Source organism: Gymnoscopelus microlampas (genome assembly GCF_963454915.1).
Source record: "Gymnoscopelus microlampas genome assembly, chromosome: 18".
In the NCBI taxonomy this organism is placed as follows: Eukaryota; Metazoa; Chordata; class Actinopteri; order Myctophiformes; family Myctophidae; genus Gymnoscopelus; species Gymnoscopelus microlampas.
The window spans coordinates 34,229,759-34,248,253 of NC_139955.1; the positions used below are offsets into that span (position 1 = coordinate 34,229,759).

Consider the following 18,495-nt stretch of genomic DNA (forward strand, 5'->3'; position numbering starts at 1 on the left):
TTGTTAGTATTATTTGTCATTATTTGTATTATTTGTAAAAGTAGCAATAAAGCAATATAGAAATACTCCGTTACTTAACTTAGTACAAGTCCTGTATTTGAGATTTACTTGAGTAAAAGTAGAAAAGTATGGCATCAAAATATACTTGAAGTACCAAATCATCTCCTATCTCTACTGTTGATAGCATGTGCTTAGCATCATCTATCTCTAATCTGTACCGTCAGAATCATCTGCCATCTCTACTAATGATAGCATCATCTCCCATCTCTACTGGGCTTAGCATCATCCATCTCTAGCATCATCTGCCATCTCTACTGTTGTTAGCATCATCTCCCATTTCCACTGGGCTTAGCATCATACATCTCTAGCATCATCTCCTATCTATACTTTTGTTAGCATCATCTCCTATTTATACTGTTGTTAGATTCATCTCCTATGTTAGCATCATCTCCTATCTCTACGGTTGTTAGCATCATCTCCTATATGTACTGCTGTTAGCGCTCCAGTAGTGATGATCACCCACAGGCAGGGTGCCGTGGGAAGCACAGCGGAAGCTACTGTATGTTATCTACACCCAAACGACTGCCAAGCAACAACAGGAAGTGGTATAATGACAGGACGTGGTAGGAAACAGGGGAGCTGCTTGAAATTGGAATCACTATGACTGTACATCACTTTGGATATTTTAAACTTAACACACAAAAATCAACATCTAATGTTGGAATCACTGAGGGTCCCTTGTCAAAGCAAAGGGATCCTGACCCTAGGGATCATAATATTAACTTTCACTCTAATTTGGCACTTCTAGTTGGAAATCTGAATAGCCGCCAGAATGAAAAATCCAGAGTTAAAAAATATATGTTTTTTTTTGTTTTTTTTTTAAAGAATGTTCAGAACCCAAGATATCGTGATCTGAAGATTTGCTGCTCCATTCACTCCTTGTTTAACTTATAACTGAAAAAGGCTGTATCTCGCTTCCTAAACACTTTTTTTCAAATACTAGTAAGTTTGATTCTTACTAGTATTTGACCTGTGAGCCTCTCTGTGTATGTATGTGTGTGTGCGTGCGTGTTCCTTTAGCGTACACTGACAGGGAGGATGTTGAGACACACACACACACACACACACACACACACACACTCTGAGTTATGAGAACAGCAAGATATACAGTATGCCACCAACATCCGCTGTGTCCTTCAATTACGATGGCATGTGTTTTTTTTCATAGTGTCCTTGAGACAGGACCCAGACCCAAGGCTCACTTTAAATGGCTCTGGTTTAATACCAGCAAAATGCCTAGAAACATAAAACATACATTCTCTGATTTAATAGAGTGGATTTTACTGTACGCGTCTACGCGAGGTACCAAGAATAGTATACTGTAACTGAATGTCAGCAGTGTTATACATATGCAGAGGGTGTAAGATCTGCATCACTCTGTGTGTGTGTGTGTGTGTGTGTGTGTGTGTGTGTGTGTGTGTGTGTGTGTGTGTGTGTGTGTGTGTGTGTGTGTGCGTGTGTGCGTGTGTGCGCGCGTGCACACGAGAGTGGGTGGTTGCTAACAGCTTTTGCAGGCTTCAACTCAGCAAAGAAACAACTTCATTGGAATATGCCACTGTTCATTTGTGGGTGTGTGTTAGTAATGGACATCTGTTGCTTCACAGCTACTAATGCCTCCTACACACTGGGAGGCAGCACGCTTCACAGCCTGTTTGATTCCAGAGAATAGCATCAGTCATACTGAGATTATTAAGAAAATGATTATAAAGACATTCACAGTCACACAGCGACTACAGAGGACATGATGGCGCTAGAGCGAAAGCAGAGACATCACTCATTGCAACACAAAAAAATACCATCTTCAGTAGTCATGTAATCTAATATTCAGTGTTGAAATATTTATTTTACCCAAAAATGTGCCAATTAACTCATTCACTGCCAAGAACGACTTCTGACGAGACGTCGTCCAAACGCCCACACTGCCAAGATCGACTTATGGCGACTTTTTGATTTTTTGGTGGGGGGGGGGGGGGTTATCTGACTGAAATACGTGTAGGGGATTTTATGTGACATTAAAGTGGTCTGCAGCATTCACGATAATGTCACTTGAATCCCAGAAGGTTCTTGAAATAAGATGAACTTAATTGTAAACAAGTTAAATCATTGTACAGTTGGCAGATTATTTCCTACTATACGTTTATACGATACGAACATGATCGAGGCTCACTGTAGGATTACAAAGTAAATGGAAGCAGTCATCAAAAAGACAGTCTTTTACCTGGTGCATGGTTCAAAACAAGTTTAACAAAATCATTACTTTACATGCTTTACATAGATTGTGCATTACATTCACCCATGCATTCACACACACATTCATACACTGATGGCGGAGGAAACCATGCAAGGGCCAAGGCACCAACCTGCTCATCGGGAGCAATTAGGGGTTCAGAGTCTTGCTCAAGGACACTTCGACACCAACTCTGGGGGAGCCCGGGATCGAAATGGGTACCTCACGGTTCCCATCCGTCCGCTCTACCGGCCACTCTACCCCTGAGCCACTGCCGCTACTTCCTCAGCATATCAACTCAATGTAGGATTAAAATAACTCCTCCATGTTGTCATGTCTTGTAGTGTATGAGTTGGCTACCATTATAGTTCACCAAAAGACAAGGGAAGAGACGCCCACATGCAACCAACCACATTCCACCCACCCACAGCATCCAATACCAACCCTGCACAACAAGCATCCACTCTCACTTCAACACCCAGCATCCTACCTACAAACACACTGCACACAGCATCCATCCACCCATCCTTCAACAGACAGTATCCTACACTGCATACAACAAGCATCCACTCACACTTCAACATCAAGCATCCTACACTACAAACACACTGCACACAAGCATCCACCCATCCTTCAACAGCCAGTATCTCTAACACACGCACGCGCGCACACACACACACACACACACACACACACACACACACACACACACACACACACACACACTTGCAGCACCCTAACCCTCAATGACTGCACACAGCCTCCTATTATCCACATCCATCCACCTTTCACAACCTAAAGAAGTGACATGACAATCATTATGCAGTTTGATGGGGAATAGATGATGAGGTTTTGCCATTATGCAAACTATGTGATAACAAAGCCTATAATATAATCATCTGATATCTGGACTCTGGACCTCTCTGTGACTGAAAATACACTTGGCTTCAGCGCTCATCTGCCATTCAGATCACTATTAGGCTACCGGTGACAGACTTAAAACAAAAGGGCAGCAGCATATGGCAGGTGGAGTTTATAAGATTACCTCATTAACAAGGTGACTCAGAGAGCTACTAATCCATGTTCCAATTGAGTACACAGAGACCATACAGTAGTAGTATATCGTTTAAATATCCACGACCAAGTGAAACACAGCACACAAGGTTAAGCAATAAGCAGTCAACTCTAATTGCATTAAATAAATAGCTACAGAGCTGTGTGCGCGCATTGGGGCTCTGTGGCGGTGAGCCATACCCTGATGATCAGACATCCATTCTCATTGCTTTTAGTGTTGCTATAGTTGCTTAGGACTTGACTGTCAGTATTGGAAATGGGTAATCCTACTATAATTCTAGTAACCTCTGTAGTGGTGGTGAGTACGTGAGTGAAGACACCCGGTTCTCCTCACTGGCTGGACCAATTGCTCTGATTTTGCACACAGCCATTGACCATTACCATCTGAACGCAACTGTGAAGCCCGTTTTTCAATTTCATCAAATCTCAGCTTCTTATTAGCGTTTTTCTGTCAAACACTGTCGCCATGGTTACGGGCCTGCCCAGCTATGGGACGAACTGCCTCCCGGGTTGCCAGATCATGTGCGCATATCCCCCCACGGATGCGCTGCGCCGACGGGTATGGTCTAGTTGAGATAATTCTGACATGGCGTGCAGCCGTGCACAGTGCACCACAGGCAGAATGCGACCATCAAGTGCATTGTCATTTGTCAGCTCGGTTTAGAGGCAATAGGCTATATATGCACAGCAGCCACATTGGAAGGGAATTGGGCCTCTTCCTTACTTCCTTCAATGGTGTTACCAATGATACTAATGAAGGCTCTGTTTCACAATGGTTCTCAAACTTTTTTAATTTCAAGGACCACCATAACTCTGAGAGTGTACACATGGAACCAAATGGGTCCATTTGGTTCCATCTGTACACTGTCAGAGTTACACACCTGTACGGGGCCATTTGGAACCCCCTCAAGGAACCATGAGGGTCCCTGGACCACACATTGAGACCCACTGGTGTCTTCAGTGAGCCAACTTGCACAACATCAGCCCCCTGACTCTGTTTGACCAGAATGGAACAGAGCCTTAATTAGTATTATTGGTAACACCTGTTAAGGAAGTAAGAAGAACAATTTCTGCCCAATAGGCTCTATGCACAGCAGCCATATTATCACTTCCTTCACAGGTGTTACCAATGATGCTAATGAAGGCTCTGTTCCATTTAGTCTAGCACAGTGGTTTTCACGACCCCCATAACTCTGAGTGTACAAATGGAACCAAATGGACCCGTAAGGGTCCATTTGGTTCCATTTGGTTCCATACACACCTGTAAGGGGCCATTTGGAAGCCCATGAGGGTCCCTGGACCCCAACTGTAGACCCACTGGTGAAGCAGAGTGTTTCCAGTGGGCCAACATGCACAATATCAGGCAGCACCCTGACTCACCCTGACTGTTTGACCAGAATGGAACAGAGCCATCATTAGTATCATTGGTAACACCTGTGAATGTCTTCACAATATGGCTGCTGTGCATAGAGCCTATTAGAAGAACGCGCTCGGATAAACTTCACGTGGAAGACGTTTCCAATATGCGGATAGCAGAGCGCGGTTTTACGCACCGGGGTGGTATGCTTGGCTTGGTACAGCATTAACAGCGTCAATTAAGACACTGACGTTATCGTGACAACTCTCCCCCTCCAAGATGAATAGCAGTGGTGTAAAGTAACAAAGTACATTATAATTTGAGGCATTTGTAGGCCTACTATACTTAAGTTGAGTATTTCCAATGTCCAATACTTTTACTTCTACTCCAATACATCTCAGAGGCAAATAGTGTAGGCCTACTTTTACTCGATACAATTTTTATTCTTATTACAAAACACACACTACCACTTCAGCTCTATATACTGTACATTTCAGCCATTCTGCATAATGTGTACTTTTACTTTTGTATTTTAAGTATATTTTGATACCAATACTTTTACTTAAGTACATTTTGAATTCCGGACTTTTACTTGTTACAATGTATTTCTACATTGCATAGGCTATTGACACTTTTACTTTTTGTGAGTACTTTTTCCACCACTGCAAATAAGACTCCAGTTCCAGACCAGAGGGGAAAACTGATTTCAGAGTCTTGTAGGAAAATTAAGCTTTGCATCCAAATAACAAACTGTACATTTGTATTTCGGAATACCTACATACCCCGCCAATTAGTAGCCGGTCCAATTAAGAACCCCCATTGTTATCGAAGCCCCTTTAGAACTATCTGAAAAGCTACAACATAAGGCCTATAGTTACAGCTTCGGCTGTTTGATTGGTTCTTGAATCTAATTATTATTTAATTCAGTCTAGTATGCTGCATGTGTTTAGAACCAATGTATTCGTTCCCTCCGGAATGCTTAATATAATATAAATAATATTCTAGGCTAAAACAGTGGTTCCTAAACATTTTAGCTCGAGACCCAAAAGAGAATGTATACGTTTGCCCAGTACCAAAACTAGTGAAAATAGCAGATCTACAAGCTCAGAGTTTGTAGATCGGCTATTTTCACTACTTCTTAAACATTTGTTTTCTAATTTATGGAATTTGTTTGTTTAGATTTTTTTTTTCTTGAAATTATTTTAGAAAAATCATTGGATTTTTTTAATTCGTGAAAATATTGTACTTTTATTTATTTTTTATGTTGAAATTTACACGAGACCCATAAAAATGTCCACTCCACGACCCACAAATGGGCCCCGACCCACAGTTTGGGGAAACAGTGGGCGGCCTGCTAAAACATTGCAGATTCATCATTCATCATTCATCATGACCCTCACCTCGGGGGAAGTGGTTGGGTTGCACGAAATGCAGAAAGGCGTGCACCATGTGGAAGAGAATCCCTATGGGTCCCGGCTCGTAGTGGGTCACGGTCTCGTAAAGTCCCGCGGGCACGTAGCCGAAATCCAACTTTCCCGCAGGCAGCGTCGGTCTCCGGGACTCCGCCGTCTGTTGCTGCTGTGTGTGGCCGGACGACAGACCCCACAGCAGGAGCATGGAGACACCTGTCTTCCACATCGTTCCAGACGATCCAAACCACGACACACGGAGGGTTAAATGGACACTGTGTGGAGATAACTGACCGTCTTTAACCTTAACCTATCTCTAAAAAGGAAAATAAACGAAAAGAAGGGGATTGGAGACAAATAAAAGTCCCCCAAAAAAGGGACTAGACTGCGTCTTTTTTTTTAGGTCCGGCTTTCCGGGGAAACACTCGTTAGGATCATCATCGTTCCCACGGCGAGTGGAGCTCCTCCTGACGGACGCGAACCGACCGGGTGCTTGTCTGTTGACTCACTCACGCGTCCTCTCCTCTTCTTTCTGTCCGCGGTCTGTGTGTCCAGTCAGTCAGTGGGATGACTGGAGGAGCACGACTGGCTGTGGCTGGCGCGACCAACATGTGCGCGCAGGAAGATGCGCGCCGCGGGACCGCGCGATTCAGAACGCGCGCGGCTGACAGGTCCGGGGAGCGATATATGCACTTGGGTCCAAGTCAGTGTGGGAAGCGCAGAAGCGCGCCTCCTGCCGGGGGATAACCGAATATCCCCAATGATGAATGAACGAATGACTACAATTCATTGTATATGAAAATGTTTTATCTCATTAACCCATTAAGACCTGAGGTCAATTCTACAAATGCCTTCTGAATCAGAAGTTCTCACACTTTCAAGATGTTTCAAAAATGTCCAAAAATAGCTGATGTACAGGCTTGCAGCGTGGCACAAAGTGACGCGCTATGAGCTTATAGATCTGCTATTTTTGAATAGCCTACGCAAAAATCTGAAATGATACCAGCTGGTTCTCAAAGTGGGGTCCAGGGAATCCTCTGGGTTCCTTGAGGGGGTTCCAAACAGGTCTGTATAACTCTTGAGAGTGTACAATTTGGAACCGAATGGACCCGCTTATGCCGGGGGTCTTTGAAATGACAAAGTTTGAGAACCAGTGCATTAATGATAGACTCCTGTGTTTTTGTTTATTCCAGCATGGCACTGTAAACTCCTCATAGCACAGGAGGACACAGGTGTTCTGCGTTTTCCCTGACCTCTGACCCCACAAACCTGCCCTGAAGGCTGGCCGACAGACAAGAGGATACCTGTGTGTGACACAGTGCCATGGGGAGCTGTGATTGGCAGAGCGGAAGAGAGGACAGGACAGGTGGCGTTCACATTTTTAGGAACTATACGGACACAATGAGGACCTTGTGTACGGTGATCGGCGAGGCTGTAGAACACACAGAGGGGCTTGCTTGAGCCCCCCTGGACGGGAATTCTGTGCGTCAGCTCGTCTTTGATCACAGCGGCTTTCTTCAACCTGATTAGACCTGCTGCTATGGCTCGACCCTTACATCAGCAAGGCTGTGTACAGTCAGTGCTCTATAGCTGGACATGTTGAGACTGTTGTTGTAGACTAAACATGAAAGCTTCACAGTGGGTGAGAACATGGGTGTTTTACCAGAGGTGGCAGAAGAAATGTGGGTAGATGTGTTTTTTCCCTTTGATTTAGGGAGGGAATGTCCTAAACCTAAACTAAACAATCCTTGCATAGATCCTTGCAGATACTTGAAAGGATTGCAAAGATAAGATTTAATGGGTTTAACGTTTTCTCAATCAAAGCTAATTAATTGTGTTCCCATAGGACTATTTATCATTTATGAATTTTGTCAGGCCAATTTCCTCCTTGTTCATTTTAATGGGAATTTAGTACTATCATTTTTGATAGAGATGTTATATATATTTGTATTTTTCTCTCTGCATTTGTCTCTTCATTTATATGTACATTAACTACAGTATACACGGAGCAGAATCACTCATATCATTCTCAAAGCCTGTAGGTCATTGACCAGGTTCAGACTACTACAGGCTTACTATACTCAAGTCTATACTACAGAAGGGCTATTATTATACTGTACGTATGTTAAGGCAGTTTACTGGAGACTCCCTGAGAGAAAGGTGCAACAGATCTCAATGATAAGGAGCTTATAGTCCTGTGGGAGGGACAGTCAGACAGATTTACTCCACCTTACCTCACCTCTAACAAGAGTTATCCTTCACCTCTCAGGTTACCTGGCGTGAAGCACAGCAACAACAAAAAAATCACCCTGCTTTATATTCATACAGATACACATTCATCCTGGTATCTACAATTTTACAATTTAAGCATTTGCCTGACACTCTTAACCAAAGTGACTTACAAAGTGCACGATCAGAGCAAATGGCATGAACCCTAGTCAATAAACAGGTTAAAATGGTCACGTAATTAGAGTGCAAAGAAAACAATTAGGCCTAAGCACTGCAAAGTAACTATAATACCTGGTAAACATCAAACTAGTATCTGTGTAAACATGCTACAGGATCTAGTTTAAACATTCGCAGCATTTGCGGTCCAGCAAGTTTATCTATCTAAATAACATATATGAAGAAGTAACCAACATGCATCTGAATATAGCGCCTATAGAAGAACAATAACAATCTTCGGCACGATAAAAACCTGAGTTTTAACAAGAGAGGGTAAAATGTACCCTTATGGGCCTCGGGGTCATTTCATATTCACTGAAGGCACTAGCAGGAAAGGCCATTGAATCATCAAAATTAGTAAGGTTCATCCTGCAATTTGCCTTCATGAGAAATCTCTTCCAGAGTTACTTTTCCAACCCATATGGTTAAAATACAATCTCAGACAAGCTTAAAAAACAACAACTTTAATTAATTCAAACTGGGGCCATTTCATACAATATAAATAGGAGGATAAAAGTGTGAACCAAAGTGATTAAATAAAACAAGTAGTGCAGTGATCCATCATTGCCGTATACATTCATCAAGAACACATCAACCTTGACTCCATTGGCTGTGTTTAGCCTAGCTATTATTGTACAGTTCCATCAATAACATTTAGTCTGCTAAAGTAAGGAACATAGTATGGTACCAGCTACTGTATATTGTACCGTCAATGTCAAATAGATTGCTATGGTATGAAACAGACTGGTACCCGCTATATTGTACAGTACCATCAATGCCATATAGATTGCTATGGTGAAACAGACTGGTACCAGCTATATTGTACAGTATCATCAATGCCTTATGGATTTCTATGGTATGGAGCATAGTCTGGTAAGGCATGTCAGAGTTTCTCAACCAGTAGGCTGGAATCCAAAAATAAGTGGGTGTGGAATTTCTGCAGAATCAGAATGAGGGAATATTAAGGGACAAAGGTATTTGCTGTTATTTATCAGACCCTGACCTCATTTTCGATAAATAAGTTGTACCTCAATGAGAACCCAATTGAGAGCCACTGGTATGATACAATATTTGATCTTTTGCATGATTAGTGTAGGTTTTCATTGCCAGTGGTTGGCCCAGTTAGTTTTTTGTCCCCAGATTTTAAATACAGCCAGATCACAGCATGGTAAACACTGGCCACTGGAGACGAGATATCTGACAAAAACTACATGTAGGCAGACTGGAGTTCATGCGCAAAGATATTATTATATTATGATATATTATTTTAAATATTATTATACTATTATTATAACTGGCAGCTCAACAAATAAAATTATCTTTTTATTACAATGTAATGAATGTTGTCTTCAAAATAAAAAAAGGTTTTGCAATAATATCCTGGTATCACATGCCATTATTGATTATTTTTCTATAACTTATTAGATGAGCTAAATTAACTTAGACTGAATTAGAACACTACGGAAATGTACATACATAGTAGCTCCAAACTTATGATCCAGCATTTACATCTAATATGATGCAATTTGTTGAATTGTCATATTTTGTATGTTACTTTCTTAAACATGGTCATAATAGAGATCATAGCAAACAATTTCACAACGCCAGTAAATGAAATGTCTAGGAAAAAAAGAAAATTAAAAAGAAAGAAAAAGGCAGAAGGGCAAAGGGCATGTTATTTTGGCAATATTGCTTCTGTATTCATACGATGTAAACATTAAAACGTTACTTGAGCATAAAACGAAGGTACATGGCTACTCTGTAGCAATGCTATGCTACTGTGTAGCATATTTAAGACAACATGGTCCATCAGTGCAAACATTCAAGAAAAATCCCAGCAGGTATGTTAAACAATGAAGGGGTTTTGTCCTAGTGACATCCCACTCTAAAATGTAATGAGTGTAATTAGTTTGGTATAAGTAAAGGAGCTATACTCCCTATTTCTTTTTTCTTGTCTTTTTTGGGGGGGTGGGGGGGGGACTCTTACAAAACAAGAGAAAACACAATAATACAAATTATGGTCACAAGGATGAGAAATTCTGTACACCTTTCATTGATAAAACAACACTTTTACAGACCGAATCCTCTAGATTTTCGACATATTATTGAATAAACTAAATAGTTATTAAAATGTACTTTTTTAATGCATCATATATAGTGAAAAGCAGGTCAAATTCACTTTTTCCATACAGTGGCCACTGATGCAATAAAAAAAAAATAACCAGCCACCTCTACTATGTACAGTACTTGAAATAAATCTTGATGATGTTTAACCACTTAAAGCAACCCTTAGTTGACTGGAGTTCCCCAGGGCTCTATACTAGGCCCCCTCCTGTTTTCGCTCTACACTAGTACATATCCTTACAGAAAATCCACAAGCTCACAATGATCTGCTATTTTCACCAAATGTTCACCCCCAGAATAGGGATGTGGTTAATCACTTAAACCCCAGCATACATATAATGGAGTGGGGGGTTGGGACATTAGCTAAAATAATTTGATCTACAAGCTCAAGCCAAGCTTGTAGATTGTAGCTATTTTTGACAAAGCGATTTGGTGTAGATGGAAAAAAGCAGTACAAGTACCGTTGCAACTCAGGTCCGTTAAGACCATTGGTTCTCAAAGTGGGGTCCGGGGACCCGCAGGGGTCCTTGGGGGGTTCCAGGGGGTCCCCAGCAAAATGTGTTAATATAGCATCACAATAATTTTAACATTTTATACTTTGGCTATTCAAAAATAGCAGATATACAAGCTCATAGCGAGTGCCACGCTATGAGCTTGTAGATCTGCTATTTTTGAAAAATCATGACAATTTGTGCAAACATTTGAATAAATATATTCTTAAGCGAACATTTGTAACTCAAATCTTTGCTTCTGTGGTTCCCTGGAACAAAATATTTGAGATGGGGGTCCACGGCCAAATACATTTCATTTTGGGGGTCCTTGACATGAAAAAGTTTGAGAACCACTGCGTTAGACTAATAATAGAGGGTTTAAGTGGTTAAACACCTGCCAGTGTACAGTAGCTGGCAGAGCAGCAGGATGACTCACCAGTTCACCTGCATCTGGTCGTTGGCTGATGATAATTTCCCCTGATGATAGTTTTTCCACTCCAACTGGATCTCACACTGAAATGAACTCCAAAAGAGAAAATTAAGCTGCAAAGTTCTGCAGTGGCGATACCCGTTTGCTGTGGAAATGAAGGCTCTATACTTAAGGCTCTATTTCAAATGCTGCTCATTAAAAACAAAGATCTGTGCAAATTTCTTTCTTGTGCCCTGCCCCCTGCACAAGTACAAAGTCTGTTTGCAGACACATTTTCTCAATTGCTGTTAAGAGTTGGAAAATAACCAGGAAATCAAGAAAATACATCGAAGTAGTCAGGGACTGTTGGGCTGGAGTTGAGAGCCGTAGTTCCGCATTACAGGTACCGTATTCTCCATCAGTATGGTGCATGCTGACAGCAGCTGTGCAAGACAACATCACTCTGCAGCAGTCGATTATTCTTCACAACAAATAAGACAATGGTCCACAACTGCATAAAGCACGTTGTATCGTCTATCTATTGACACTGAAAATTATTATTATTATTTCCGCCATACTTTACTAGATTTGTCATTTTGCTAGCAGTTGAGCTGGTTGTGAACCTATTCACTCATGGTCCAAGTACTGCTCATACAGGAAGTGCTTGTGTGCTCTCTCTCTATACGTCTCTCACAGACACGCACACACACGTACGTGCACACACACGTACGTGCACACACACACACACACACACACACACACGTACGTGCACACACACACACACACACACACACACACACACACACACACACACACACACACACACACACACACACACACACACACACACACACACACACACACACACACACACACACACACACACACACACACACACACACACACACACACACACACACGCGCAGCAGCTGCCTCATGTGCTCACAAGAACATTCATTCAGATACATAGATACTCACACAATAGCCGCATGAGGCTATGCCCAGGACTGGGTTGCCATAGAAACACACTCCCTCTCTCTCAAACCATAGTTGAGGTTGTCATCACCCTGCCAACCCGACCTTGGGAGAAAAAGAAAACAGCAGGATCGCCTGATGCGCTGTTCCGAGTCCACAATAACTTAACTATTATTGTCAATAAATACTCTTCCTTCCGCGTGCTCTGGCTGCCAGAGCTGGGCCTGAGGTAGGCCGTCAACTCGCTGCCTCTCCTGAGTGGTTATCGCTGCACTGTCAAAGAAACAAAAACCCAAAAAGTCAAAAGGCGCGCGGCAGAGGGCCAGCGCTCACCGAGGTGTCAGTCGATGCGATTCCCGCAGATTGTGAAGCGGTCAATTTCCAGCAGGTCCTTTTTGGGAGTTCTGTGTTTCAGTTCGGACCCCGCCGAGCCCTGCGCCGCCCCTTCCTCCTTGTCCTCCTTTTCGGAGGCGGAGGGCGTGGGAGGCTCTGGTTCTGGCTCGGGCTCTGGGCTAGAGGGCCGGCTGGTCGGTGGAGTAGAGGCACAGGTGCCTGCGGTGGTGGTGGGGGTGATGGGTGAGGCGTTGGTGGGGGGGCCTGGTAAAGTGTCAGTCCTGGGCGCAGGCTGGGTGGTCACAGAGGACGAGGACGACGATGAGGAAGATGAGGTTGTCTGGCAGGGTGCAGTGGGTGTCCGTTCCGCCCTGGGTTCATCTGCAGAGAAAGATTGCAATTAAGTGTTTGTCCATAGACAGGCTTCATATTGGAGTTCTGTGGTACAAACTCAATAATTTGTGTCCTCAGTAGGGGTGTGCCGATACACTAATTTCACGAAACAATACGATACGATATTGGGCTCACAACTTCGATACGATACGCACTTTTTTTATTATGAAAATATTTGGGGGAGAAAAAAAGCAAATGCAAACAAATAATTCTGTTTTTGCATTATTCAGACATGCAAACTTGTAGCTTTTCAGCTACAATATCCGTTTTGAATCCAAATAGGGCAATAGCGTGACACCTGACCCGAAAAAAACAACAACATGTTGTCACCCTTTTCACCTCGGGGCTGTTTGCATGCCTGATTATAATGATTGTAAAAAAAAAATTCAAAACGATATTTTCCTCAGTCATCACTTAATTAAACCCTATACTTAGGCCCTCAGGCCAGGGCTCTATACCTTAAAGAAAACATATTTCCCATGGTTAAAAACTGCCTCAGGCAGACGGTGTTCACGCCTTCTTCAACAGTCTGCTATTTTTGGCAATGTTCACCCCAGGGACGCTAGGGTTCAAGTGGTTAAAATCACAACAAATACAAAAAATGTCACAGGTGAACCTAATCGACTAGCTTGAAACAGCCTACTCAGTATCCTGCACCTGGAATTGACCTGCATGGAATTGACGTGTCAATAGAGAAGCTAGGGAACATACAGTATGGCAGATGGTCTAATAATGGATTATCTATTATCTAATATCAAGAGAAAACTCTTAAATATAATCCTCTTGGAGATCTACTGTAGTGTTTAAGACCCTCGTTTCTGGACCACACACAGCATAGTCCTGCTACTCTGGACTCAATCCCCCAGAGTTTTCTCTGGTGTTCCTTCTCTTATTCAGTTTCCTCCCTCATATGCGAAGAACACTTTCATCCACATAGGGGGTGGAGGGTGCCATTAGGGGAGTTGACCAAAGAGAATAATTCATTATTTCCTATATCACAGAGACTTGAGTGAAGCTGCAATGAATATAAAATATCCTGGTTCTACAGAGACAACTATGAAGCCTCCGGATAGCACAGTGCAGCATGACGCTAACTTTACACCTCCGATAGCAGGCATAGCTTCATTGAGAATACTGGATAACTGCAATCTATTGCATTTAGCATACAGGTCAAAGTTAGCATTTCAGCAGGTATAAGGTTAGTGCTAGGGGTTTAGGGAAATAAATGCACTGCAGCAAACCAAAAATGAGTAGATAGTCCTCACTAGCAACAAACAACCAGAGTGCATGTTTGTGTGTTTCTGCGTTTGAAGTTGCTTTTGTTCTCCACAAAGCCCTCCAGCAACATCCCAGTAAGCTCTCACCGACTAGATTCTGGGTTTAATGCATTCTAATAGGAATCTCTAGTCAATTCTCCGCTGAATTATTCAGACTGAACTGAAGGAAAATATTCTCTACTAATATTACTTTTTATGCAACCCAAAGCTGTGTTGTGGTGCTTGGTTGCCCTGCAATGTCTCAGTTTTCCGACAAGTCAGTTTGATGTAGGGGCCTTAAGGGTGGTAGCTGCTGCTCTCCTGGATACAGAGACTCAATACAAATGCACAGTGATACAGTGGGATCTTTGTTGTGTCATCAGTCTTTCTAGCAGACTAGCTGGCCAGTCCACCGCACACATCGACAGTAAAACAGATCCACTCAGCTTCGGCTAAGGATGAGTAAGTGATGCCACTGCCACTTCAAAGTGTGTGCGTGTGTATGTGTAGAGATGCTCCGGTCAGATTTTTTGGGGCCGATCACCGATCACTGATCACCTAAGTCTGATCAGCCGATACCGATCACAGATCATGTGGGAGGGCATTTCTATTTTTGTTTTATTATTATTATTTATGAATGTAGAATTTCTTTTTAACATGTATTTTGTAGCAATAAAAGACAATATGTCTCAAAACACTGGCTTACAGTTGAATTATTGCCAACCCAGTTTAGCAGCACCAGCAATCTGAGAGATAGAGTGCGTTACAGAGAGAAAATAATACTTTTCCATACGACGGCGTTTTACAGTGAGAGAATACTCCTCTATACAATGGCGATCGGATCGGTGAATTTACCCGTGATTGGAATGTCCCGATCAAAGCCGATAGAGGCATTATCGGCCGATCACGATCGGTCGCCGATCGATCGGAGCATCTCTACAGTATGTATGTGTATGCGTATTGTCGAAAGACATGGCTTTCAAATCGGCCTTTCAACCCTGCTTACAATAATGAAGACTGAATCAAATCCCTTTACTGCATAATGTTGTGTGTGTAAAGCTTGTATTGCTTGGGGACAGGATGTTACTGCAATACATATACACGAAAAGTTGCTGGTTACTGGACGCGAAAGTTACTGGACGTTCATCGGGTCATGATAGGGCCTCGTATGACACAGGAGATATCGATAGGACTGGTCACTCAGAAGTGGCAAACTGGATGAACAAATTAATAAATAGATGAGAATATGATCTGAATCTAATCTGTGATTTGGTTGCGTTATACCGTAGAACCAATGTGTGATATTAATTATCTGAAGTCATTTTACAATGATGTACTAGGATTTTGACAAAAGGGTTATTATTGTGAATTATTGTTGATTTAATTCATTTTTATCCTTTTATACTTTGAGACTATGAGTCAGTCCTTCCTTAATATAACTTTTTTGAACCTGAAGAAATAATCAAGAATGTGATTATATTATTTTGGTTTATTTTATTGTTTTATGGCCATACTGTATTATGTCTAATCATTGTGTTTGAATTGTACTCAGCTTGAGAGATGTAATGTATGGGGCTGTTTGTGCAGCAGTGACAATGGAGCCAGGAGGAAAACAGAAGTTGGTTAAATGACAAAATTCAGCAGGAAAGTACATAGCACTTGTACTTTGGGCAAGTGAAAGCAGATTACCACACACAGGCACACACACATAGATTGGGTGTGAGGCACGAACGAATGCTGTGATACAGACTATGGGAAAAGTACTGGGCCATTCCAAGATCACAGGAGGGGTCAAGAAAGAGGAACTTGACGGTAATGATGCACAAAGTGGCAGATCTAATTCTGGACAGGATACAAACAACAAATGCAGAACCAAATTGCCAAAAAACACAATTTTGAGGAAGACATGTGAACAATGACTCAGAAACAGCTATAGTAAAAGTATAAATAGTCTGAGAGTACTGTCACGGGCTGCCCTATACACACACAATCAAGGAACTTGCGACCTCGAAACCAGTGTCAAACTGACAACCAATCTGAGGTCTTTTAAGCCTAAGACAAAGGTGTCTATTAGAAAAGGTTCCCCTATAGAGGGTCATGGGAAAGATAAGGAAGCACTTGTTTTTATGTATATGTATTGCGTATGTTACTGTCATGTGTTTTATATTGTGTGTGTGAGACTGACTGACTGACAGCATATGTGTTCATTTATCTGTGTGGGCATATTTTTTTCTATATTCAAGTATTAATATTACAGTAGGCTGTATTTGGCAGCCTTTGTGATATTGTCATTAATAGCTAAAACTAAAGTAATGTTTTGTTCGGTGCTCACTGCTAAGGATAGATTAAGGGAGCGTGTGTCGCCGTCCAATCCTTGTGGCCGGTTTATGTGGCCTAATCTTGTGTAAACAAAATAAAACCTCTTGAACATCGTGTCCCATCTCACTTTTCAAGCATTTGCACTGCAGGGTCTTTTCTGATGGACCAAATTGTGGTCAGAAACGATTGTTATATTTAGAAAAGATAGAAAAAGTAGATTTCTACTAGTCTTTCTACACTGCTGAAAGAACAGATCTACAAGCTAACAATGCATCACATCGCAACCCATTTTTAGCTTATTTGTCATGATACTGACCAATTATACTGACATGATACTGAAATGATACTGACATGATACAAAAATGATACTGACACACATGATACTGACCATGATACTGACCATGATACATTTAGCTGATTCTGAGGAAGGTCAATAGGCCAAAATGTCAATCAAATAAATATGGAGCCAGAGCGTGCAACTTTTTTCCTCCTTTTTAAGATTGTTCCCGAAGGTCAGTACCTCACCAAACCCTTGGTGTGCGTTACCGTTCCTGCTACTGAACATGATACTGACATGATAGCTGCTGGACATGATACTGACATGATACTGTTGAAGAATTCTGAGATGAACATTTAGATTAACTCAAATATACAAAAATAATCCTCTCTCCATAAACAATTGTGGAATACTGTAATTCATAAAAACGTTAACATCATGCATCTATAGATCTAAGGGGTTCGCCTAACCTTGTTTGGGTATTGATTAAAAGGGTTTGGTTGATATTCAAAAAGCAATACCTTGGATTTAGACAATTTAATCGATTCAAAATAATAAAACCAGTACCACATCCCCTTGCACAAGGTAAAAAAGATAACAGACGTAAAATAAGGTGATTATATGTATTGAGTATTATGGGGTTGTTCATATTTAATACATATAGTTGTAAAAAGGTGTGGCCTTATGATGAAAGTGTCTGTCAGCGAGTATCTTATGACATAGGCTTAAGTGCATTTCTAGGTGTAGATTTGTATTAATTCTAGGAATATGACCTGTTAGACAGAGAGCCTATCGGGATGAATGAATGTTAATGTGTGTGAAATCTCTAATATTGCGCATGTGTTAACAGCAAAGCTTCACTGAATAAAATAAATGAAAGTAGAGATGCCATCGCCATGGCTTACCAGAGGGAGGAGGGACTTTGGTCTTTTCTGTTCTACTGGGACTCTTCCCTGAGGAAGACGAAGAAGAAGAGTTGGAGGGCCTTTCAAACAGCTTGTCCTCCATGTGGGCTCTCTTGACATAAACACATGACTTCCCAAGCAGCACAATGCTGTTCAGCACCTTCAGAGCAACCAACCTACAGAGGAGAGACCAGGGCCATGCGTTAGTTACAGGTTCAAATGGATGCTACCATTCGCTAGCCGGATTTGGCTGCCCTCTCTTGCAGTTAACCACTTAAACCCTATATACTTTGTTTGTGCCGAATTTAGGGGAGAACAAGGTGACCAGATTAACTCCCTCTGGTATTATGCCTTTGTTGTGCCCATAAACAAAAAATATCAGTTCCCAACAATCTGTGTCGATGCTGCTCGGTGACTGAAATTAAATCATTCATCTCCACA

At 41.8% G+C, this 18,495-nt stretch overlaps 2 protein-coding genes and 1 long non-coding RNA gene across 5 annotated transcripts in view; all 3 read right to left on the reverse strand.

The window, feature by feature from the left end:
- The window catches only part of prom1a (prominin 1a), a 90,009-nt gene extending 83,015 nt beyond the window's left edge, over nucleotides 1–6,994 (reverse strand). For both annotated transcript variants that reach the window (XM_084085704.1, XM_084085703.1), the window contains exon 1: nucleotides 6,119–6,994. In XM_084085704.1, coding sequence (XP_083941830.1) covers nucleotides 6,119–6,356 — 238 coding nt within the window. In that variant the 5' untranslated portion in view covers nucleotides 6,357–6,994. The remainder of the gene's footprint in view (nucleotides 1–6,118) is intronic.
- Nucleotides 6,995–9,015: 2,021 nt separating this feature from the next.
- Nucleotides 9,016–11,758, reverse strand: LOC311065516. The gene is made up of 2 exons (XR_014602842.1): nucleotides 11,624–11,758; nucleotides 9,016–10,192 (listed from the first exon to the last, which is right to left on the reverse strand). It is a non-coding gene; the product is annotated as an uncharacterized lncRNA (long non-coding RNA).
- Nucleotides 11,759–12,381: 623 nt separating this feature from the next.
- The window catches only part of tapt1a (transmembrane anterior posterior transformation 1a), a 31,612-nt gene continuing 25,498 nt past the window's right edge, over nucleotides 12,382–18,495 (reverse strand). Inside the window, exons 14-15 of one of the 2 annotated variants that reach the window (XM_084085896.1) lie at nucleotides 18,055–18,230; nucleotides 12,382–13,285 (exon numbers count right to left, since the gene is read on the reverse strand). In XM_084085896.1, the coding sequence (XP_083942022.1) occupies nucleotides 12,912–13,285; nucleotides 18,055–18,230 (550 nt within the window). In that variant the 3' untranslated portion in view covers nucleotides 12,382–12,911. The remainder of the gene's footprint in view (nucleotides 13,286–18,054; nucleotides 18,231–18,495) is intronic. The other variant, XM_084085897.1, reaches the window with a different exon arrangement.